Raw genomic sequence first — 24,523 nt, forward strand, 5'->3', positions numbered from 1 at the left:
TATCCTCTCTGAGCTTTGCTTTGAATTTCCCCTTTTTCTTCTCTCTTTTTAAAAGAATTATTTATTTATTTGAAAGGCAGAGTTGCAGAGAAAGGGAGAGGTTGAAAGAGATCTTCCATCTTCTGGCTCACTCCCCTGGGTCTCCCAGGTGGGTGCAGGGCCCAAGCACTCAGGCCATCTTCCACTGCCTTCCCAGGACATCAGCAGGGAGCTGGGTAGGAAGTGGAGCAGCTGGGATTCCGTATGGGATGCCACGTCATACTTAGCACTGGCCCCTGAATTTCTCTCTTTTCTTATCTATGCTTCTCATTCCCTTTTTCTGAGAGAGGTGATTGCTCCTTTAGCTTTTCTAAATCAATGTTGATATGTTTGCTCACCCTGTTAACTTTTGCTGTCCTATTCTTGTCGCCTGCACTTTTGCAGAGCCCCTCAGCACATCCCTCTCTCTGTCGTCACTTTGCCTGGTGCCTTTGGATCATTGATCTTTTCATGAGTGAGTGCCTTCTGTAGGATCTGTGAGGGGCGTTGGCCAGGCCTCTGTCCCTGCTGGCAGGAGAGTGCGTTCAGCACAGGGCTTTGTGCGCGTGTCCTTCCGTTGTTGTTAGTCCCTGGCCAAGAAGCCACAGCACGGCCTCTTGCCTCCTCCGTGGAGCCAAAGTGCTTCCTGAGTTGATGCCAGTGGGCCCTGCCTTTATTCTTACAAGTGATGTGTGGGGAGTGCCTGCCACCACCCTGTGCACCTGCTGCTGTGTCCCGGGGTGACGGCATTGTCCCTCGAGGCCTGTGCTTGTCTTGGAGACCTGAGCTCCTGTGGCCTGTCATGGCTGCTTGCATCTTTTCCTCTTGCCGAGACCTTCTCAGCCCCTGCAGTCTTTCTTCGTATACTGTGCTTTTGGATTTAAGATGTCTCTGAGTTCCTTTGAAGACCAAGTTTATGTTTTGGTTTTCATTCTCCTCCTTGCTTTGTGTGATTTCCTAGGAAGGAGAAGAGAGACATGGAGTCTCTCACTCACTGTGTGAAAGCCTGGCTTCTGGCCTTGATCTGTCGAAGGTGTCTGCCGCGTGTAGCAGGGTTGCAGAGCGCAGGCGGGGCTGCGTCTGGCCTGGTGGACATCTGGGCCCTGGCGGCAGGGGGCTGGAGAGGGCTGTCCTGGTCTCCTCTCTCCAGCACTGCGTTTGGCCGTGAATGGAAGATGTGGAGGGAGCGTCATGGGGAAACTGATTTCTTTTCAAAGGGAAAAGGGAGAGGTGAGTCTTTCCTGCTGAGGAGCAGGAGCCAGGAGGAGGAGACTTGGAAGAGCGGGGCTCAAGGGCTGGATGACTGGCTCAGGGGTGGCACAGGGGGGAGCCCCTCCTGGAAGGCGGGGCAGGTGCAGCTCTGCCTTCTCCAACAGCTTTAGCCTGGTGAGAGCAGGGCTGCTGATGGGGGAGCGTTTGGTAAAGAGCCATTGCCCGGGCACAGTTTGCTCCCTGGGGTGACTGGATACAGTCTGGAACGTCCCCAGGAGTTTTGTGTGGGAGTGCTGATGTTTGTACCTCCTCTAACTTGACATAAGAGCTCTGGCAAGTCTTTCTTGCCGTTTTCTTGAACTCTCAGCATTTCCAGTTGCTCTCACTGGTGTGGTCACACTGGGGATAGAGGTAGAACTATGGCTCTGTAAAAAAACACGCTGTGGACTTTCTTTGTGAGATTGTGAGCACGTGACCTGTGCTCTAACCTCTGCCACCACAACCTCTGGCTGCCTGCAGCTGGACTTGAGGTTGGGGTCTAGGTTCCTCTCGCCCATCAGCAGCTCTGCGACTGAGGCTGAGTCCCTGCAGCTCCCAGGTTCTCAGTCTCTTCGTCTGCTAAGCAGGGCTGACCACATCCCTCCTGCCTCCCTGCCAGCTCCAGGGAATTAGGGTGGTACCAGCGCAGACCGTATTAGGAGTGTTAGTCTATAAAACTCGATCTTCTTGAGGTAAGTGCTGTTGAAACACCTGGAAAACCATCTTTATGCATAGACTTAGGTCGTTCTAACATTAATTCAGTCAGAAAAGCAGAATTATAGATAGACGTTGAGATGAGATCTGCGCCAGAATGGCCAGAATTAAGCTCTTTCTGTCATTGTGTCCTGGAAAGATCTACATTTATGAGATTTCACTCATATCATTTGAAATATGTATTTTGGCTTTGTTTATAAGAATGATTTCCCTCTTCGGCTTGGTCAAAAGAAGTGTCTTCTTGTTTGGGGGACGGCAAGGGAGCGCCGTAGGCCAGCTCTTCTGAGGCTGCAGCACCCGGGGGAAGGCCGTGGTGCTCAGGCTTGTGTTCCCGCGCGCCCACCTACTCCCTCTCCAGGTGTGCTCTCCTGGCTCCAGCAGTTGCCCCCGCTCCATGTCTGTGTGTTCACTCCAGTCATGCCTGCATTCCTGAAGTGCCCTTCTTTATCAGCATAATAGCTACTAATGAATTTTACTTAGTGTGTGTGTGTGTGTTTTCTATTTTAAAGGGATGCCTTCTGACTGAAGTTGAGCCCACCGGTCCATTTTGATAAGGGTGCATTTGTTGTGATTTTGGTCTGGGCTGGTGTTTTAACACTTAGGCACCGTCTGGTCTTTTAATCTTTTCGAGTCTTTCCTCCACTCCCATAATAAGAGCCTAAGTGTCCGAGGTTGAGCTTTATGTCTCATGCCTCTTGGATACCTCTGTAGCACCTACTATGTGCAGCAGGTGCACAGTCAGCTGTTCACCACTGACCTGAGCACAGAGAAGTCCATTAATGTCAAAGAAGCATTCCTTTTCAGACAGGCCCTCTCGGGGGCCCCGTTTCTGGGGACCTCTGGGCTTTTCTCTTCTGGGCTGACTGCGGGTTCCTGCACTGAAGGTTTCGCTGCCCTGTCTGTTGGGGAGCCTCTCCAGGTTCTCTCTGCTGATGTGGGGCTCAGCCTTTGCGGCAGCTGAACCCTGGTCCTTCAGGGTAGCATGTGCTCCTCTTCATTAGAGTCACTTTTTGTGAGCCAGGGGGCTTTAAATCATAGAGTTCAGAGGTTCTCTGTCTTACTGATTTATACGGCAAATTTTATGCATGTGTGCGCACATGTTTGGCAGAGACTCTCTAGATTGATGAAGAATTCACTTGTTTTGCAAAAAAAAAAAAAAAAAATAGTCTAAGGCCCCCAAAATTGTCCCAGCAAGTTGGCAGAAGCAGGCATAAAAGTTCTTTGATGGGGCCGGCACTGTGGTGTAGTGGGTAAAAGCTGCCACCTACAGTACTGACATCCCTTAAGGGTGCTGGTTCAAATCCCAGCTGCTCCACTTCCAGCCCAGCTCCTTGCTAATGCACCTGGGAAAGCAGTGGAAGATGGACCAAGTGCTTTGGCCCCTGCACCCGCATGGGAGACCCAGAAGAAGCTCCTGGCTTCGGATGGACCCAGCTCCAGCCTTTGTCTCCATTTGGGAATGAATCAGCGGTTGGAAGATCTCTCTCTCTGAACTCTGCCTTTTAAATAAATACATAAATAAATAAACAAACAATTCTTTTTAAAGTACTGGGGCCAGTGCTGTGGTGTAGTAGGCTAAGTCTCTGCCTCCGGCACTGGCATCTCACATAGGTGCTAGTTTGTGTCCCAGCTGCTCTTCTTCTGATCCAGCTCCCTGCTAATGTGCCTGGGAAAGCAGTAGAAGATGGCCCAAATGCTTGGGCCCCTGTACCAAGTGTGGGAGACCCAGAAGAAGCTCTTGGATCCAGGCTTCGGATCAGCCCAGCTCTGACTGTTGCAGCCATTTGGGGAGTGAACCAGCAGATGGAAGACTTTTCTCTCTGTCTCTCCTTCTGTCTGTAACTCTACCTCTCAAATAAAGAAATAAATAAATCTAAAAAAAAGTACTTTGACTAATTGAATTGGCCAACTAGGTTTTTCCTCTCCAGATATCTAATAATATGAATACTGCTCTGGTCATATTTTTCTTAGTTTGTTTTTTGAAATGTGTTTTAGTAGTTGATGTCTTTGTGCTGCTGACTCTTATATCTTTTTTTTTTTTTTTTTTTTTTTTTTTTGACAGGCAGAGTGGACAGTGAGAGAGAGAGACAGAGAGAAAGGTCTTCCTTTGCCGTTGGTTCACCCTCCGGCGCACCGCGCTGATCCGATGGCAGGAGCCAGGAACCAGGTGCTTTTCCTGGTCTCCCATGGGGTGCAGGGCCCAAGCACCTGGGCCATACTCCACTGCACTCCCTGGCCACAGCAGAGGGCTGGCCTGGAAGAGGGGCAACCGGGACAGAATCCGGCGCCCCGACCGGGACTAGAACCCGGTGTGCCGGCGCCGCTAGGTGGAAGATTAGCCTAGTGAGCCGCGGCGCCGGCCGACTCTTATATCTTATGGTTGTGTCTTCTAGGAGTAGTTCATGAAATTGTCACTGCTTTTTTTCTTTCTTTTTTTTTTTTTTTTTTTGGTGGTGGACACCTAGAAGATCTCATTGTTTTGCTTTAGATGTGAATATCAAGTTAAAACTGGGCAGATTGAATGGTGAGGGACAGCTGTTAAGCTGTTTCTCTTACTCTGTTTTGAAAGGAATGGATCAAGAAATCAGGACAAAAGAATAGGAATCAGAGGTGTGAGATGAAGTTGGCAATACACGTTTCTAGCTCCACGAGGGACGGGAAACTGTGGACGGAGCAGCCCCGTTCAGTGAACTAAGGGAGGCCGTGCTGGTTTCTCGCTGCTGCCATGATGAATCACATCAACCTAGAGGCAGAAAGTTGCATTACCTAATAGTCCCTTGCAGAAGCCCAGTGTGGGTCTCAAGGGCTTAAAATCAGAGTCAGGTCGCTTTCTTTTTGGAAGTCCAGGGCAAAGGCTGTGTCCCTGGCTTTTCCAGTTCAGAAGCCCACATTTCTGTGTCCTGGACCCCTCATGCTTCTTCAGCCAGCACGGGCTGCCCGCCACGGCTGCCTGTGTCCTTCCCTCGCTGACCTACTCTGGTTCTCTTCCTCTTCTCTCTCATTAATCTCTCTCTCTCTATCCGTGTTCAGCAAAGTTTTTCTGATTCCCTCCCTCCCTCTTTCCTTCCTTCCCTCCCTCTGTCCCTCCCTCCTTTCTTCCTTCTCTCCTTACCTCCCTCCCTCCCTCCTTCTCTCCCTCTCTCTTTCTTTCTTCTTTTTCTTCTCCATTTTCTCCTCCTTCTTTATTTCTTTGAAAGGCAAAGTGACACAGAGAGGGAGAGAGATTACTTGAATTTCTATCTATTGGTTCACTCCCAGATGACCACCATGGCCAGGGCTGGGCCAGGCTGAAGCCAGGAGCCAGGGACTCCATGCAGGCCTCCCACATGAGTGTCAAGGGGTCCAAGCACTTGGACCACCTTCCTCTGCTCTTCCAGGTGCTAGCAGGGAGCTGGATCGAGTGTGGAGCATCCGGGACTCAAAGTGGCATTCTAATATGGGATTCTGATAGCACAAGCTGCGGCTTAACCTGCTGTGCCACAATGCCAGCCCCAGGTTTTCTGATTCCATGGATACAGGAGATTAAATAAATAATCCAGGCCAATCTCCCATCTCAGGGTGTTAACACTGTCACACCCAGGAAGGCTCTGCTACAGCAGGCAGCATGGGCCCAGGTTCTGGGGACTAGGAGTGGGCATTTTCAGTGGCCCATCCTGTGCCTGCCTCAGGCAGCACACTGTGAGCGACGGGACTTGTGCAGGTGCAATTCATGGCCGTACTAAAAGGGAGCTGGGTTTGCGTTTCTGAGCCTGAAGTTCTGTGCACAGCTCTGACACCAGTTGTGCAGCGTGTTCCCAGGATCAGGTTCATCACCTGAAATTCTCAATTTTGTCTCTGAATCACTGAACACATTTGGTCTATGCTGTCCAGATTTCCCTCTCAGAAATCCAGCAGTATCTGAGACTGTCGGTGGCTGTTAGCATTCAGCTGGGTCCTGCTCCAGGAATGGCCCCACCTAAACAGAGCCCTGGGCCCACAGTCACAGCCTGCATCCTGCCGCTGACCAGTGCGGGTGGATTGGGCTGGCGTAAGGGCCCAGCCGTCCTGGCCTAAGCTCTGAGTGACCGGCTCCAGAGCTCCCCATCAGATCAGCCCAGGCCTCCGTGGCAGGTACAGTGCCTTCAACCTCTCCTGCTGCCAGTCCTCCTTCCTTTGGCCTCTCTGCACAGGTCCCAAGAGCAGTGGCTGGAAAGGCCCCTGCACACGCGTCAGAGCCCTGGTACTTGTGTCTCAGAGTGTGAGCGTTCGAATCCTGTGCAGGCCCTCTCTGTGTGCAGTGATTTCTTCTGGTTTCTGAATGTACGGTTTTGACTGGCTTAGAACTGCCTGGGTTCTTTGTGGTTGTTGAATGTCAGATATTCTATGTGAGAGTTTTAGAACTTTGGGTATTGTCTTGCTCCTGAGGATGTACTGCTTCTGGCAGGAGGCTCGCTGGCCTGGGAGCACTGGCCTGCTCGGTCACCTTCAGAGAGGACGAGGACTGAGAAGACTTGCAGCTCCTGCCGGCCTGGTCCATGTGGTCCTGGTTCCCCTCTACTCCTGGGCTGCAGCCCTGTGGGTGGATGCTTTCCCGGCCCCTTCTCCTCGGGGAGCCCTGTGCCTGGGCTTTCTGCACCTGGCCCTCGGGCCTGTCTGCGCTGTCCACGCTCTCCCGATTGATGAGGTGCAGGGAGGTGGAGTGAGAGATCCTCTCAGTACTTCCTTCCTCTGGGCCCTTGGCAGTGTTTCTGTCTCCACTGGCGGTTCTCAGGCTGTGAGACAGCCCAGGTACGACTGAGTTCTGCTGGCTGTTCTCTGCACAGAAGTCGGTGTACACCACCTGTTCTGCCACTGTTGGAGGCCCATTTCTGCCGCACTGTTGAAGTTCAGTTGAACCCATCTCTCACTGCTGAAGCAATGCTGCATAAATAATTTGTATCCTTATTGTTTAATTTTTGTGCCCATTTGTATTTATTTCCATGTACAGACTTGAAGTGGAATTGTGTTAAAAGTATGCGAAAGTTGAAGTCTTTTATTTAAATTGTGTTGCAGACAGGCTGCACAGCTTGCCAGCCGTAGATGAGACAAAGCGCCTTTCCGATCTCTGTGGGTCCCACGTGCTCAGCGTGTCTGCCTTTCCTTCCCTCCTGCAGGCCCGGGCATTAACACCTCAAACTGCAGAGACAGACGCCATTCGGTTTTTGGTCGGGACGCAGTCTCTTAAATATGATAATCAGGTAACTATTTTTGACAAATGTATACATGTTAATTACTAAGCCTATTCCTAGTCATATAACCATTTTTTTGCTCTTGATTTTTAAAGTAACATTTAAGAAAAAAATTAATGCTACACAAAATAAAACTTTAATCATTGGATTAAATACATCTTTTCAAATCTAAGACCATTACCCGATTGTATGGGATGACTGAGTCCTCTAATTTAGACTCACTCTCCTCAGCATTCCTTTCATGGTTTGTTGGGTTTGTGGCCACATAGGTCTCCTGTGTGAGCCGTTGAGATGCAGTGTAGGCACGCAGTGCACCACCATCTCTCCTGGCTCCCAGCACTCTTCCTGGCCTAGCCTGGGTCCCAGTCCCAGTCTGCATGGAACTCCAGGATGTCCCTGCCAGCTGACCCAGGTGGGCTGACAGGATGTGGCCCATCTGCTGCACTGGCCATTGCAGGGGACACTCAGGAGGTCTGGATGCAGTTCACGCTGGCCACTACCCTGTGACCTTGAGCAAATGGATTGACCTTGCAGGACTTGTCACTGAAGTGGAGATGAAGATGCCTGCTTCCTCTCCCTCACAGAGAACACGATGATGGTGAAGGTGTGCACTGTCGTTGGGACTGAGCAGGATGCTCAAGGCCATGGAGCAGTGGCCCAGGCCCTCCCCAGTGAACCTGGCCACACAGGGGAATTGACAGGGAAAGAGCTGTGAGAGAATGTTCAGTGCTATGTAGGATTTGGTGTGATTGTCAGTGTCACATACTACCAAGGGGTTTAAAGCTGACATAGTTATTTTGGCAGTGAATTTGGTGATATGCTTGCATATCTACAGCTTTACAAGTAAATGTTTATGTTATTTAATCTGTAATTTCTGTATCCAAAACCTAGAGAAAACATTACACAGAAAGTATAATAATTATAATGGCACTTGTGATCATAAAAAACTAGAAGTAACCAGAACATCCAAATGTGCAAATTTTAGTTGAACAGTACAGAATTGGCACTTATCATGGCAGATTTCTCTCTTTTAGTCTGGTTGAATATGGTACGTCTTGTTGGATTTACTCACTGCTCTCATTAAAAGTTACAGATCCCTTCAGCGCGGTGTGCCGGCTCTCTCACTGTCCACTCTGCCTGTCAAAAAAAAAAAAAAGTTACAGATCCCTGTTAGACATCGCAGCTTAACCGTTAGGTGATTCAGTGGAATGTTAAAATTATACACATAATATGACCACTGTGACATGAAGAAAGCAAAGTACAAAATTGAGTCTCATCTTAGAATAAAGGCTTTTTGGGAAGGACATAGGAAACAGAAAATAGGGAAGAAACACTGGAAGGAAACAGAGCCAGCCAATCAGCCGGTGGTTCTGTCAGGTGGTAGGAATACCTGTGATGTTAACCGTTTTCCTTCCAGTTTTCTATTTCTGGAATGTGTGTGTAAGTATGTATGTGTGTTGCTTTTCTCCTGGGAAAAATGTGAGATAGGGATCGTTTATTTATACCATTAGTTCCCATGGCCACCCCAGGGGAGAGAGGACCGCCATGAAGCCAGTGAGCGCTTTGCGAGGCACTGCTTGAAGGAAATGAGTGAAGGAACGCCTGGGTGATGACAGCAGAGATGGGTGAGGCTGCATACCCTCTCTTCCATATGCAGTCCCCTGCCCCAGGGCCCCCGCCCCTCGTGTGGCCCCCAGGCTGGACGGAAGCCAGGAACCTAACTACTTGAACTAGCACTGCTGCCCCCCAGCATGTGCACTAGCCAGAAGCTAGAATTGGGAGCACAGCCAGACTTGACCCCAGGCCCCAATGTGGGATGCAGGCTTCCCGAATGGTGTCTTAACAACAGTGCCAAATACCCTCTCTAGCACTGTTTTTTAAACTTTCTGAGAACAAGGAAGAAATTATTAATGGAAGATGCTTACACATTTTTTCGTAGGGAAAACATTGATAAAAAGCAAAATTAGGGGCCACTGTTTGGGTAACATGTTGGGATGCCACCTGCAATGCCAGCATCCCATATGGGTGCCGTTCAAGTCCCAGCTGTTCCAGTTCTGATCTAGCTCATTGCTAATGTGCCTGGGAAAACAGTGGAGGATGGCCCAAGCCCTTGGACCCTGTCACCCATCTGGGAAACCTGGATGAAGCCCCTGGCTCCAGGCTTTGGCCTGGCCCAGCCCTGGCCACTGACCATTTGGGGAGTGAACCAGTAGATGGAAGATCTCTCTCTCTTTCCCTCTCTCTTTCTGTACCTCTGCCTCTCAAATAAATAATAAAAATCATAAAAAGGGGGCAGTGTGTAAAGCATGATTGTTATAACTAAAATTATGTGCAATGTAGTGCCAGTATTAAAGAATCAGTGCAAAGGGACATAATGTGTCCTAAGTCCATTTTGGAAGAAGAGAGAGTCCAGTGAATTGTTTTAAAGGCATGTCATAGTTCTCCTCCCCTCTCCCTGCCTTGGGAATTCCTGAAGTCACTCAGGTTGGCTTCATAGGATCCTTTTTTTAGAGTACAGAATATGTTTTATTATGCACCTTAACTTTACACATCTCTTATGCTTGCAAAGATTTAATTAGCAGTTTAATACAAAATAAAAGCACATACATAACTGTGATTCTCAGGCGCAAGCATGTGGGGGTGGAGAGGGGAGCCACATTCCTCCAGCACGTATTTGATGAACATGCAGTCCCCTGGTGCCGCTTCCTTTTTGGTCACATCTTTCTGTGGTGGGCAGCTTTAGGAGGGATGCTAGGGCTGATCGCAGCAGTTGTTTAAGACAGAAAGGGCTGCCATTCACCCTCCTAACAGCACAGTGCGTGGGGGTCCCAGGGTCCACAGCTCTAAGCGCACTTCTCAGTGAGGTGTATGGGTCTTAACAATCCTGATTCCCAGAATACACATCATCTGTTCTTGGATCTAGGGCAAAAGACATCTCATATTGAATGAGAGATATTTATCCTTTTTTTAAAGATTTATTTTAAAGTCAGAGTTACACACAGAGAGAAAGAGAGGCAGAAAGAGAGAGAGAGAGAGAGAGAGAGAGAGAGAAGGGTCTTCCATCTGATGGTTCACTCCCTAATTGGCTGCAATGGCTGGAGCTGTGCTGATCCGAAGCCAAGATCCAGGAGCTTCTTCTGGGTCTCCCACGCGGGTGTAGGGGCCCAAGGACCTGGGCCATCTTCTACTGCTTTCCCAGGCCATAGCAGGGAGCTGGATTGGAACTGGAGCAGCCGGGTCTTGAACCAGCGCCCGTATAGAATGCTGGTGCTTCAGACCAGGGCGTTAACCCACTGTGCCACAGCGCCGGCCCCAAGATGTTTATCCTTAACAGTTACTCTTGTCCAGAAACCACTTCTCTGATGCTGAGGAAGGCTGTGTCTCACTTAAGTTCTAACAAGCGTGTGAAGTCATTCTAGATTGAACAATACATATGGTGTGGTGAGAAGGGCCAGGCATGTGGGGCACAGAGGCTGCAGGCAGCACTGTCAGCCCCTTGCACTGAAGGTGTGGGTCCTCTCACACAGCTGCTCTCATGTGGACACATACAGTTTCCATGCACATTATGTGCATGTTTCCTTGTCCTCACACATGAAGTACCTGTCTCACCTCACATGTGAACACATTTCATCACACATGATGTGTGCGTATCTCTACATGTAATATGACTCTTCTCACCAACAACATGTTTCCATGTCCCAGTCCTCTCTATGTTCCTGTTCTGCAGTTCTGACTTTCTGTGTCACAGTCCTCTCAGTGCTACCATCTCATAGTAGTACTCATACTGCCATATCACAGTAATCACACTACCATCTTAGCAGTGTTCACACTATCATCTTATAGAAGTGTTCACACTATCTTACAGCAGTGCTCACACCACCATCTCTCAGCAGTATTCACACTATCATCTCACAGCAGTTTCACACTATCATCTTGTAGCAGTGTTCACACTGTCTTACAGCAGTGCTCACACCATCATCTCACAGGAGTATTCACACTGCCATCTCACAGCAATGTTCCCACCACCATCTCACAGCAGTGCTCACACCACCATTTCAGCAGTATTCACACCACCATCTCACAGCGGTGTTCACACCACCATTTCAGCAGTATTCACACTGCCATCTCACAGCAGTATTCACACTGCCATCTCACTGCAGTGTTCACACCACCATCTCACAGCAGTTTCGTGCAGGTTGTTTGCAGGCCTTTTTTGAGAACCTGTTGGGACCCACAGTTGGAAACTCTGCAGTGTACCGATGTGGTACCCATTGAAACCAGACTTGTCCCATCTGCCTTCCCCGGGCGCTCACATCTGACTGAGAGGCGCTCCTGCTATAGGCTGATGGTGACATGATCAGGGCTCATTCTGCATTTGTTGCTCAGGTGATGGAGCAGGTGTAGTTTCCCTACCTTTAAACAGTTGAGGACATTGGGCTTGAGTGGTTTAATTTTTCTCGGAGGTCGTGCAGTTTGTGTGTGGTGTTATTGGGACTGAGGCCTGTGAGCACACTCTGTCCCCCCCACTGTCTTATCTGAGTCTGCAGTTGAGCTGTCACGCGTGCTGTGCCGCTGCTTGTGGTCCTGAGACGGCACGTGCACTTTGTGCAGGCTTACCTGTAAACCGTGCCCATGCACTGCTGCTGGAAGTGCCCCTGTGGGATGAGGTATTGCAAGAACCCGTCGCTGCGTGCAGCCTGCACTGTGCCCCGTGTGAGTGGTTGAGCTGTGTGCGTGGAGCAGACGGGGCAGGGGGAGGGTGCTGTGAGAGGTCAGACTGGCTGTGTCTGGCAGCGCCTGGTGCCACGCCTGTGACACCCCAGCTGTGAGGCCCCTGCCTCTGCCCCTCCCCTCCCGGGGCTGCTGCTGGTAAGGGTGCATGGCCCGTGGTTCTGCCTCAGCCTGGCAGCTCCTCCCAGGCAGTCATGAATTCCCTAGCAAAGGCCTTGGCCTCAGTCATTCCCCTCGCTCCGGCAGCGCTGGCTCTGAGGATATCCCGAGCTGTCACAGTCCTGAGGGGGAGGAGCCTCTTCCTGTTGCATCTCCGAGTCCTGGGCAGGTGTCTCTGTCCCTGCTGGAGGACAGTGGAGTTAGTCTTGGAGGTGTGCACTCTGGCACGTGGCTGACACAGGAACTGGGGGTTTCTCTCGGAGGAGTTTTGTTTACTGCTTCTGCAGGGTGCATCCCAGATTTTCCTCGTGTCCTGGCGACCCCCATTTTTGTGTAGCTAGTGGTGAGTGTTAACCTTCCTTCTGGAAACATGTGGCTGAGCCCAGGTGACCTGGAGCACAGGGTTTGTCCTCTTCTAGCACTGCCCAGCTAGTTTAGGGTCCTGGTCAGTGAAAAGGCAGAAGTCTCCCAAGGGACGACAAAGCAACTGCCTGCTTTCCCTGGGCACCTGTCTCTGCTTACATTTCCAGCCCTGGCTCTGTGGTTCTGCTTGTGCTTTGACTGACACTAGCTGTGTCCATGCACCTCCCCTGCCTGTGAGTCCTCACCTTGGCTGTCCTCCAAGTTTCCTGGGTGCTTTGTACAAACTCAAGTTCCCAGCTGCACAGCCAGACTGAATCTTAGGGTCTTCCCCCTCTCTCTTTCTGCCTTTTCCTCCTCTTCCCAACTCCTGCTCTTCCTCTTCTTGGTCCCTTCCCCTCCCTTAAGGATAAAAGGACTGTTGCCCTGGGCAACTGGAGCATCCCAAGGTGGCCTGTCCTGCAGGGAAACCCTATCCAGGTGTGGGGACCCAGTTTTCTGCCATACAAAATCATCACTTAAAAATTAGCCTGCTATAGATTTATAGCCCACCTGTTGTTGCCTTAGCAATGCCAGATTTTGTGGGATTTATAGCCCACGGGCCGGTGTTGCCATCCTTCCAGAGGCTTGAATTCTGTTACCAAGAGCCTTGCCGCTCTTCTTTTTGCCAGTGTGGGTTCTTACCACAGGGCCCTGTGCTGTCCGTGTGCTTGCGTGCTCTGCCGCACTGCGGGGCCCTGCGCTGTCCGTGTGCTCGCGTACTCTGCCACACTGCGGGGCCCTGTGCTGTCCGTGTGCTCACGTGCTCTGCCGCACTGTGGGGCCCTGTGCTGTCCGTGTGCTCGCGTACTCTGCCACACTGCGGGGCCCTGTGCTGTCCATGTGCTCGTGTGCTCTGCCGCACTGCGGGCCCTGTGCTGTCCGTGTGCTCGCGTGCTCTGCCGCACTGTGGGGCCCTGTGCTGTCCGTGTGCTCACGTGCTCTGCCGCACCGTGGAGCCCTGTGCTGTCCGTGTGCTCGCGTGCTCTGCCACACCGTGGAGCCCTGTGCTGTCCGTGTGCTCGCGTGCTCTGCCGCACCGCGGGGCCCTGTGCTGTCCGTGTGCTCGCGTGCTCTGCCGCACCGCGGGGCCCTGTGCTGTCCGTGTGCTCGCGTGCTCTGCCGCACCGCGGGGCCCTGTGCTGTCCGTGTGCTCGCGTGCTCTGCCACACTGCGGGGCCCTGTGCTGTCCTTGTGCTCATGTGCTCTGCCACACTGCGGGGCCCTGTGCTGTCCGTGTGCTCGCGTGCTCTGCCACACTGCGGGGCCCTGTGTTGTCCATGTGCTCACGTGCTCTGCCACACTGCGGGGCCCTGTGTTGTCCGTGTGCTCGCGTGCTCTGCCACACTGCAGGGCCCTGTGTTGTCTGTGTGCTCGCGTGCTCTGCCACACTGCGGGGCCCTGTGCTGTCCGTGTGCTCACATGCTCTGCCGCACTGTGGGGCCCTGTGCTGTCCGTGTGCTCGCGTGCTCTGCCGCACTGCGGGGCCCTGTGCTGTCCGTGTGCTCGCGTGCTCTGCCACACTGCGGGGCCCTGTGTTGTCCATGTGCTCACGTGCTCTGCCACACTGCGGGGCCCTGTGTTGTCCGTGTGCTCGCGTGCTCTGCCACACTGCAGGGCCCTGTGTTGTCTGTGTGCTCGCGTGCTCTGCCACACTGCGGGGCCCTGTGCTGTCCGTGTGCTCACATGCTCTGCCGCACTGTGGGGCCCTGTGCTGTCCGTGTGCTCACGTGCTCTGCCGCACTGTGGGGCCCTGTGCTGTCCGTGTGCTCGCGTGCTCTGCCGCTCTGCAGGCTTCTTCAGGAGGTTCTTTCAAGCTTGCAGACAGGTCTAAGAGTTAAAGACCTGGTCTTCCGCTGCTTCCTCGCAGCCTCTTTGAAGACGGTTTGCCTCCCAGGCCTGTCGGCATTCCTGGCTAACCTCCGGCGCGTTCTGCGGTTGAGGGGCAAAGTTCATGATTCTCTGTGCAGGGTTTTTGAATCCTCCCCTTGCCTCCAGGTGGCCCTGCTGTCATCTTCCTGTGAAGTCCCTCCCATGCCACCCCCACGTTCTCAGCTGGGCGGTGAGTGCCTTCCCTTCTTGGCTGCGGTCTTTGTGTGCCCGGCCCCTCAGCAGAGGCCCCCTGTTGTAGGTCCAGCTATTTCTCCTCTGCGCTTGTTTTTCTCCATGGTACTTCCACACCCGTCCACCCCTCACGTGTGTGGTGCGTGTTTGGAGGACCGACAGCTGTTTATGGTTGTGACCTGCTGATGCTGTCCTTTGAGGGGTGGATTTTAAGGAAGGCCATAACCCCATATAATCATTAGTTCTAATGCTACAAGAGTACTCATTTTTCACAGGGAAATCTGAGGTTATCCCATGACATTTTCAGACAATAAATGACATTTCTTTCAGTCTGAAAGAGAAACATAACTAGGAACCCCAGGCCTGGCATCCAGTTCCATGTTTTTTGCTACAATGAAATCCTGCAGATCTTTGCTTTAGATTTCAGGAAGAACTGGGTCAGAACCCAGTGTTGCTCTGTCCCCTGGAGTCCTGAGGAGTAAATGCAGTAGGCCCTTCATGGACCCTCCGGAGTTGCAGCCCTCAGCCCGGGTGTGGTGTAGCTGGGGCCCAGCAGGGTCTCTTCCTGGTAAGAAAACCTGCTGGGAAAAACACATGGGGACTTTGCTTCTCTGGTTTTTTCCAGCAGGCCTTTCCGTGAGGGTTCCCGAAGCATTTCTCCAGGACGTTGGGAGTGGTGGGCTGTGTTTCCTTGGAATCCTGTGCCTAGAACAGTTCAGGTAGCCCTGGTAAAGATGGAGGCAGCCTAGAGTCCCTTCCACCACGGTTCCTGTCTTTCTCGACTCTGTTGTACTCTTTGCTATCTGAGAATCCTGGTCTCCCGCGTCTGTTATGCCCCATGACTATTTGTTTTTAAGCTGCAGAGTTTAGTCATGTCTTTCTAATTTCGTACTTGTATCCAGAAGTGTGATTGTCCAGGGACTGTTGGTGGTGTGCAGTGGTGTGGTTCAGTTCTGGTGTTGCCTCGTCCTTGACCCCTGCTGTAGATGAGCTGTCATCTTGCCCACTATTCCGTGGAGCACCTCTCTGTGCACAGGGAGATCCTTGAATGTGGGATTCTCCATGTCCCAGGCTGTTAATCCTGGACCTGTGTGCTCAAGTACGGAGTATTAATGGGGACAGGCAGACAGCATCCAGACCATGGGCCTAGGAAGCCTTGGGAAATGTGTCACACACGTCATAATCCCATTGCTTTTCATTTAAATTCCTAACTAAAGGACCCCACGTGTTTCCCTTAGACAAAGGGCTCCCCAAATTCACACAGTGCTGAAGTGGAAGCCCAGGAGGCGCTGGTGGTTTGCCCAGGGCGGCACAGCCCGTTGGTGGCAGATCCAAACTGGAGCCCGGGCCTGCTGGCTCAGGGGTCACTGTTGTGTCAGCCTCTCATGCTGCAGGGAGACGAGATGCAGCAGGGTCCCTCCCTGCTGTCAGCGTCACAGACGTCCCTGGGAGTAAAGAAATGGGGTCCATGAGACGAGCAGAACGCCTGCTCTCCCCCAGCTCTCACCCCGGCCACATTGTGTGTGGTTGTCAGGATGGTCCACATTCCAGGACCTCCCTGTGCCCAGTGAGAGTGCTCCTGGGAGCAGTGGACAAGTGGAGGCTCCTTGGCAACAGTGGACAAGGACACAGTGGGGGCTGCGGGCAGGGGGAGTTAATGGTGGGTAGTGGGGCCAAGTGTTCCTGGAGTCAGGGCAGGAACCAACGGCTGCAGCCCATGGCTGGAGGACCTCTTGCCTGGGGGGAGGCCATTCGATCCTTAACTGTCCCATGTAGGTGGCTTTTGGTTTTTCATCCGTGGTCCTTTCCTTGTCATCTCCCCGCCTCTTCCCAGTTGTGCCTGGCCCTGCCCTCTGCAGCCAGTTCTTGCTGTGCACGTGCAGCTCTTGTCCAAGCCGGGGTTCTTCAGGAAGTGAGGGGGCGCTAGACCATCTTTACGGGCCCCTAATCAACTTCATATCTTAAGTGTTTATTTGCTTGTCTATGGCCTTAGCCCAGCACTGGTAAATTTAGCTTGGAATGTTTTAATAATGTGCCTCAAGTTATATGAGCTTGACCTTCATTATGCACCGCTAAGACCTGTAAAAACCAGAATTCAGCGTGGTCTTTAAGCACTGGCTACGTTGTTCCCACCTTGTTGTTCCCGACCTGCTCAGCCGTTACAAATCAGCGATTCACTTGTTTATGTAACTGGCTGTAACTGCGTCTGTTTTTCAGCCAGGCATTGCTGTGTCCTCCCCATGAGCTGGGCGGCAGGGTAGTGCCCGGAGAAGAGAGCTGAGGTCAAGGCTGTTGCTCGCTGCTGCCCGCGGAGGCACCCTGGCAGGTGGAGGGGACGTCCCCCGGCGTGGTGTGGGCCGCAGCCTGTGCCCCTCCTCAGGGCTCCTGTAAGCCCTGGCTTGTACTGAGTGAGCCTCAGCAGCAGCTCCTGGAGGGCATGGTTATGGCTGCCTCGTCATCAGGGCTGCAGCACTCAGCTCGGCACCTGTCCCTACCCAGTGTGTTCCTCTTAATGTCTCGCCGAGGGGTGGGCTGTGGGCTTTGGGTTTGTCTATGGATTTATGAAACAAGGGGAGGTGGAGGAACCTGAGTGGCTCCTCTAGCTGAGCAGGCAAGTGGAGGCGGCCCTGTTGGAGGGTGTCGCGTTAGCAGAGCCCACGTCTCTGCAGCCAGTGTGTGGCTGACCCCGCGTGTGGTGGAGAAGAGAGTGGATTTGAAGGGCAGCATATTCAGGTCACGCAGCAGGGCCGGCGTGGGAAGCATTTGTTTCGTGTCTTCTTACGCAAGAGGGCATGGGGAGGCGGTGAGAAGAGAGGCCAGCACTGTGGAGGCGGGAGACAGGAGAATCTGTCAGACACAGGGGGCTGGAGAGGCCAGGGGCCCAGGAAGGGGGCCCAGCCAGACAGAGGCAGCTGCTGTGTGGGGTTCCTGCCAGTCCGGCTGCTGATGCAGTAGTGTGTTTCAGAGATGTGGCAAAACAGTACATTAACTGCAAGCTGGTTTTCAGTGTTAATGGATTTCCTGGTAAGTAGGAAGTGTGTTGAATACAGAGGAAAAGAACTCCCAAGCACCAGCAGAATCATTTCTGACTTTGTATGTTGCCTTTTAGTCCTTTTCCACGTGGGGTGGTTTATGTAATAGCAGCCATTTTATAGTCTGCTTTTTAAAATGGAGTATTCTCTTCACACTTCTGGTGCTTATTATTGCCCTTAATCACAATTTTTAGAACTACATAATATTCCATAATTCTAATTTTTTTGTTTACTTTGGGGGCAGATTTCAAGAAATCAAATTGTTTCTGTTTCAACATTTATATAGTTCTTATATATTGTAATAAACCGCCTGAAAGAATTATACAGATTACAGTATGTACCAGTTTAACTGTAGCCTTCCCAGCACTGGATGTAAATGATTAAGTAAACTTGGCTTATATAATGAATATTAATTGCCGTGACAAAATTCTTAAATTTAAAATTTTTAGTTCATCGGTTACAACAAAGGGTGAATCTCCCTCACCTGTTTGTTACTTATATTCACTCTGATGAATTTCTGTTTGTGACATGTAACTTACATTAAGGTGCACACATCAAAGGATCCAGCTTAATACGCTTTTATGCTGTGTCTCACATTCCTACACACAAAGGTACCCATGTGCACACATGCACCCAGCCCCTCACAGTTCTGTCCCAGCACCCCAGGAGCCCCCGTCTCACAGGCCCTGCTCTGAGTGGTCACTGCTTTTGCCCCAATTAGTTTGGCCATTTTTGAACTTCCCATGAAGGGAATCACTGTGTGCTGTGCTTGTGTCTGGCTTTTGTCATGCCTCATAGTCTGTAAGTCTGTAGTATATTTTTCATCATTGTAAATATTCCATTTTGTGAATATGCCACAGTTTATTTACCCGTTCTATTTTTGTTTAAGATTTATTTTATTTACTTGAAAGGCAGAATGACAGAGAGGGAGACAGATAGACAGAGATTTTCCATCTGCTGGTTCACTCCCCAAATGACTGCAACAGCAGAGGGGTGGACCAGGCTGAAGGCAGGAGTCTGCAACTTCATTTGAGTCTCCCATGTGGGTGTAGGGGCCCAAGCACTTGGGTCATCTTCTGCTACCTTCCCAGGTGCATTAGCAGGGAGCTGGATCAGAAGTGGAGCAGTCAGGACTCGCTGTGCCACAATGCTGACCCTGATCCGGTCTGATGCAGATGGACATCGAGGGTGTTTTCTATTTTGGGCCAGCATGGATAAATCTGCTGCGAATTTTATTGTGCCTGTCTTGGTTTGGTTGTTGAGTCTGTTCCCACCATACACTTGCTGGGCCGTGGGACATGTGCTTGTTTAACTGCATAAGCACTGCCCAATGTTTTTCTCAATGACCAATAGCTACTTAACAATCTGCTGGTTACTAGTCAGTAGATTTTTGAAGGTGTGACGTGTTCCCGGGTGTGGAGAGGAGAAAGAGTATAGTCAGCCTCCACTTCACACAGAAGAGCTGCGTGCCTTCCTGGTTCTCAGGTGATTGTGGTGGAGAAGCCACTGCCAGGCATGTGTCAGCCTGCTGGGAACACACTGGGCAGGCTGCAGACAGTTCTAGAGCTGAGAGAGGTGGGTGTTGGACTCTCCCTGAGAGGTGGACAGGTGTGCATGTGTTGGGCTGGCTTCTCGGTACCCCAGGAGACGCTGTCAGTCTCTTCCTGCCACACGTATTTGAACTCTGCTCTGAGCCATACTCAGCCCGGAGTGACTGGTTAAGGGGGCAGGAGGGTGTTTTTCCATCAGACCCCAGGGTAAGAGGAAGGTGTGCACCTGAAGCAGGTGCATCCTGGAGGTGCTGTTGAGTACCATGAAGACATTTTCTAAAGGGACACCTAGTGTTAACAATAGAAATCAACCACAGAAAACACCTGCAGTCCCACTGCCCAGAGATACCCACTCACCTCTTGGTTCTGTCAGCAGGACAGGCACACGTTTTATAAATAACAAAATGGTTGTTGCATTTGTTCAGTTCTTTTTCTACATTGTCTCTTAATTAAACATATATTTGGGCATTTTTCCATGGCATTAAATAATCTACTGTCCATTGAAAGACTTCATAGTGTTATATGAGGGTACACTAAAAGCTCTTGGCTGTGGCCGGAGCTGTGGTATTAGTGGGTAAGCTTCTGCCTGTGGCACTGTCATTCCACGTGGGCGCCAGTTCATGTACCAGCTGCACCCCTTCTGAGCCAGCTCTCCCTGCACCACCATGGGAAACCCAGAAGAAGCTCCTGGCTCCTGGCTTCAGATCTGCTCAGCTCCTGCCGTTGCTGCCATCTGGGGAGTGAACCAGTACATAGAAGACCTTTCTTTCTGTCTCTCCCTCTCTCTCTGCCTCTGAAATAAATAAATAAAATCTTTTTAAAAAAGTGCATCAAAAATGAAATTAAAAGATGAGTTTATTTTGGTGCGAGAATTTTTGGGATCCATGTGTTTTTTCATAATTGGATTTTCTGTGAATTTTTGAAGACTACAGTTTAGCACTGCAGGTTATTTGAACAACTCCCTCGTCCTAGACATTTCTGTCTAACTGTTCATTGCAGTAATCAATGCCATCGTGAACATTCTAGAACTCTATGTGCAGGTCCATAATTTTTTTCTTAGCACATATTTATTTTATTTTTTTAAGATTTTATTTATTTTATTTGAGAGGTAGAGTTACAGACAGTGAGAGGGAGAGAGAGAGAGAGAGAAAGGTCTTCCTTTCATTGGTTCACTCTCCAAATGGCCTCAACGGCTGGAGCTGTGCCAACCGAAGCCAGGAGCCAGGCACTTCTTCCTGATCTCCCACGTGGGTGCAGGGGCCCAAGAACTTGGGCCATCTTCTACTGCTCTCCCAGGCCATAGCAGAGAGCTGGATTGGAAGTGGAGCAACTGGGACTAAAACCAGCGCCCCTTTGGGATGCTGGCACCGCAAACGGAGGATTAACCTCCTAAGCCACAACGCCTGTGCAGCGTATATTTATTTTTAAAAGAAGAATTATGTTTTCCCATGGACTTGAGTGTCAATAAGATATGGAATGTTAAAATAGTTTTTTTCTTTTTTAAAGATTTATTTATTTATTTGAAAGGCAGAGCTACCAAGAGGCAGAGAAAGAGAGAGAGAGAGGTCTTCTATCTGCTGGCCCACTCCCCAAATGGCCACATGGCCAGAGCTGGGCCAATCTGAAGCCAGGAGCAGCTTCTTGTAGGTCTCCCATGTGACTGCAGGAGTCCAAGGACTTGGGCTGGGCCATCTTCCACTGCTTTCCCAGGCCATAACAGAGAGCTGGGTCAGAAGTGGAGCCGCTGGGACTAGAACTGGTGCCCATATGGATGCCGGCACTGCAAGTGGCGGCTTTATCTGTTACACCACAGTGCTGGCCCCCCAAAATCATATTAATTCCTCTAAAATTACCCAGAAAAGTGTAGAGATAGTGTGCTTAACCTTTTCATTTAGTGACCTAAATGTAGCAGTGTTATAATTAATGTTTTCTGTTCATATGTGCTGACAGCCATTAGACTCTTTTTTAAAAAGCTAAAAATGTGTGAATTCATGATCCTCTGTCCCTCTTTCTCACCTTAATCACTTCGGAGCTGAGTTCTGCCCACTGCAGAGTGGCCAGGCATGGTCACTCCCAGACCTCCATGGCCGGCTCCCTTCTCTCTCCCATGGCCCCACAGAGGTTCCTGCTGATTTGGAGAACCCTGACCAGCTGATACCAGCAGTGGCCTAACCCCAGAGCCGCTCAGGGACGGAGCTTTGGGAGAATCATTTCTTTAGCATGGCCGTGACCCAAGGGCAGCACTGTGCAGTTTGCGGCCTTAACGGTGCTCCACCGGGGTTTCACACCTTGTCTTTGGAATGGAGAGCAGTAAGAAGTACAGTCAGACGTGTACGCCATTGGCATAGTAAGGATAACAGTTCATTAAAGCTGTATCTGTCATGAAACATGTGTTTGATTATTCTGTGTAATCATGACGTTTAATTAAGGTGCTGAGGACAGTGTCGGAGATCCTGACGTGCCCTTCTCTCGCATTTGTAGATCCACATCATAGATTTTGACGATGAAAATAATATTATAAATAAAAACGTCCTCCTCCACCAAGTGGGCGAAATCTGGCACATCAGTGCCAGCCCTGCGGACAAAGGAGTGCTGGTGACCTGCTACAGCAAAAGTAAGTTTCTCAGACCTGCGCACGCCCCAGCCAGAGGCGCCGCCGAGGCGTCCGCGTGTTGTTAAGTGATCACAGTGAAGGCTCTGTGCTGTTGTGAGTAGATATTTGCCGAAGGCATTGTAACCCTAAGAGTGCAAGGGTTGAAGTTGGAGCGTAGCTGGCCCAGGAACTTTGACTTCTGGGGTCAGGGGAGTGCCATGCTGAGGTTCTCCAAAGGAAGTCACAGGCAACCTGATGCCAGCCACCTCACTCAGGAGAACGGTGAGGATTTGCCTTTCTCATTGCGTCCGCGTGTGTGTGTGTGTGTGTGTGTGTGTAAGGGGAGCACGTGACTGGCTCCCAGTCTGCTAACACCTGTGTCACATGTACGTGCAGGTGGGTGTCACGTAGCTGCTTCTCACCTGTGGTTTAGCTGTTCCTTGTCTGGCACCTTTGGATTAGTCCAAATGCCTGAGTCACTTGACCAAGCCACCTCTGCCTTATCTCCTGCAGTGTCGCTGTGAGAGCCTCCTTTCCAAATTCTGGCTCTGGGAAAACATCTCACGTTCTTAACGCTGCCTTCCTTTGTTCAGCTTGCAAGAACGTTCCTTGCAAGAACGGTGGAGTGGAACACATTCTACCTCGTTTTCCCTTTCCAACCCTAGCCTTGAAAGTGCTCCTGTGTGAGGTCACGTTGGTTGCGTCACTGGTTGCTGGATCCCCGAGTTGCAGAATCACTGCTTAGGCGCCTGCTTCTGTGAGTGCGGCTGTTTTCTCCCTGCTGTCACTCGCATCGCAGTGACAGCACAAAGTGTTCTTTCTTTCTGTTTTAAAGGCAGAGATCAGAGAGAGAGGGAGAAAGAGAGAGAGAGAGAGAGAGAGATCTTTTGTCTGCTGGTTCCCTCTCCATATGGCCTAAACGGCCAGGGCTGGGCCAGGCCAAAGCCAGGAGCCAGGAGCTTCTTTTGGGTCTCCCATATGGTGCAGAGACCCAGGCACTTGGGCCACTCTGCTGCTTTTCCAGGTGCATTAGCAGGGAGCTGGATTGGAAGTGGAGCAGGCGGGACTCAGTGCCCATGTGGGAAGCCGGAGCTACAGATGGAGCTTAGCCTTCCCTGCCACAGCACTGGCCCCAGCACAAAGCAGTCTTCCTCTGTCCACTGAGAAGAGCCTCCCAGTGCGCTCCCAGCCTTGTCCCTCCTCTTTCGGCTTCTCTGGACCCGGCTGCTCCTTTCTTTTTCACTCCTTACTGCTGAGGACGTCAGTTACTGTCCTCAGGCTGTGACCATGGGGTGGCTCTACCACATCATCCTCTGCGTTTATGCGTCCGTGCAGCCACTTGGCTGAGCCACTAAGGATAAACCTTACTTGATAGCACCTAAGTGTGCACCCCCATCGCGCTCCTGGCGCGTGGTTTTGAGGGTGTTCCCTGTGTTCCAGGCCAGTTCACGTGAGGCTGCCTGTGCCTGTTGCTGCTGTCCCATCGCAGCCTCACCCACCTGGAGCTCTCACTTCTGCCTTCTCTTGTCCCAGTCAGGGCCCTCACCCCATCTTTTAGGGGAGGGTACAGCCTTGGAAAGAACCAGAAGTTTCTACCTACGAAAAATAGCAACCTTTGGTTCTCCCTTCTGATAAACTCAGAGTCAGCTGATCTTAATTTCTCCTCCAAAATGCTCTCTTCTTTGTCATGCCATGCAGCACTTCACCTGACTGCATTCCATGGGGCAGAAGCAGGTCGCTGGGGCTGCTGGCACCAAAAGAAAGCAGCCACAGAGCTCCGAGTCTGGCCCTCCAAGAGCCTCAGCCAGGAGCCTCAGCTCCACGCTGCACTCACCACAGAGGCCCCTGTGCAGTGTGGGCTCTGGCTGCAGCCAGGTGCTGCCTGTTGACCTCGGGCACTGGGCACGTTATCTGCCCCCAGGTGACCAACATCCAGAGCCGGCTAGGATAGCAGCTGTGGTGATTCTGTTCAGAAAGGTGAACAGTAGGAATCTAGGAGCTGTGGCCTTTCGTGGTTCCGAGTGCCAGCTGGGTGCATCCTATTGGAGATCCTGGGTGGCACTCAGGGCTGGGGCCCCCAGGGCTTGTCCTTCCCCCAGAGTCATCCTGTTCTTGTGCAGGGGAGCTGTGTGCATGTGGACTTTACCTGTAGCTTATGTCCTGCCAGTGGGAGCCCAGTCTCTGTCTCTGTGGATCCCAGCTGACCGTGGCTCTGCTGACAGGTTTCTCATGCATCTTGTAGGTCTTTGTGAGCCAATCCCTTCTGTATCTTGGCCTCCTGCTGGCTGTAGGGGGAGCGGCCCTCTACTCCCCACCCCCTTCCTTCATCCACACCCCTGCACCCTGTGCTGTGTGGTTTCCCTGAGGGCCTGCGAGGCTCCTGTGCCTTCCTGTGACTTTGTTCTCTGATCTTTGATCTTCCGGGGGCATCAGCATGATGGTGTGGCCAGCACTTGACCTCTTCCCTGGCACATTCTCCTGCCTTCCGCCTCTTAACTTTCACACCTCTAGCCCTGGAGAAACACACCTCAGAAACACACCTGGGGGGATGGGGGGTGGTCAGTAGGTGCAGGGAGGACCACAGAGGTAGAGGGGGGCAGAGTGCAGGGGCCGTCTCCAGGGCCCTTCCCCAGCGTGCCTCCTGCTAGCGAGGAGTGGGCCTCTCTGTGCTGTCTGCTGCGCCTCCTTCTGTGTGCCTTTGAAAGAAGGAGGAGGGGCCACAGAAGGAGGCAGGGGCCACAGCAGGAGAGTCTCTGAGTGTCCAGTGAGAGAGGCCTGTGCTTCTTCAGGACTCTGGGAATTGAT

The 24,523-nt window shown here is 51.5% G+C and overlaps 1 protein-coding gene across 4 annotated transcripts in view; it reads left to right on the top strand.

Moving 5' to 3' along the window:
* EIPR1 (EARP complex and GARP complex interacting protein 1) overlaps nt 1–24,523 on the top strand; it is a 128,161-nt gene that overhangs the window by 10,321 nt on the left and 93,317 nt on the right. For 2 of the 4 annotated variants that reach the window (XM_070069472.1, XM_070069471.1), the window contains exon 2: nt 7,116–7,199. In XM_070069472.1, coding sequence (XP_069925573.1) covers nt 7,189–7,199 — 11 coding nt within the window. In that variant the 5' untranslated portion in view covers nt 7,116–7,188. Of the gene's footprint in view, nt 1–7,115; nt 7,200–21,606; nt 21,740–24,523 lie in introns of all 4 variants that reach the window. The other 2 variants (XM_051833299.2, XM_051833300.2) reach the window with 2 other exon arrangements.

This window comes from Oryctolagus cuniculus, chromosome 2 (genome assembly GCF_964237555.1).
Source record: "Oryctolagus cuniculus chromosome 2, mOryCun1.1, whole genome shotgun sequence".
Taxonomy (NCBI): Eukaryota; Metazoa; Chordata; class Mammalia; order Lagomorpha; family Leporidae; genus Oryctolagus; species Oryctolagus cuniculus.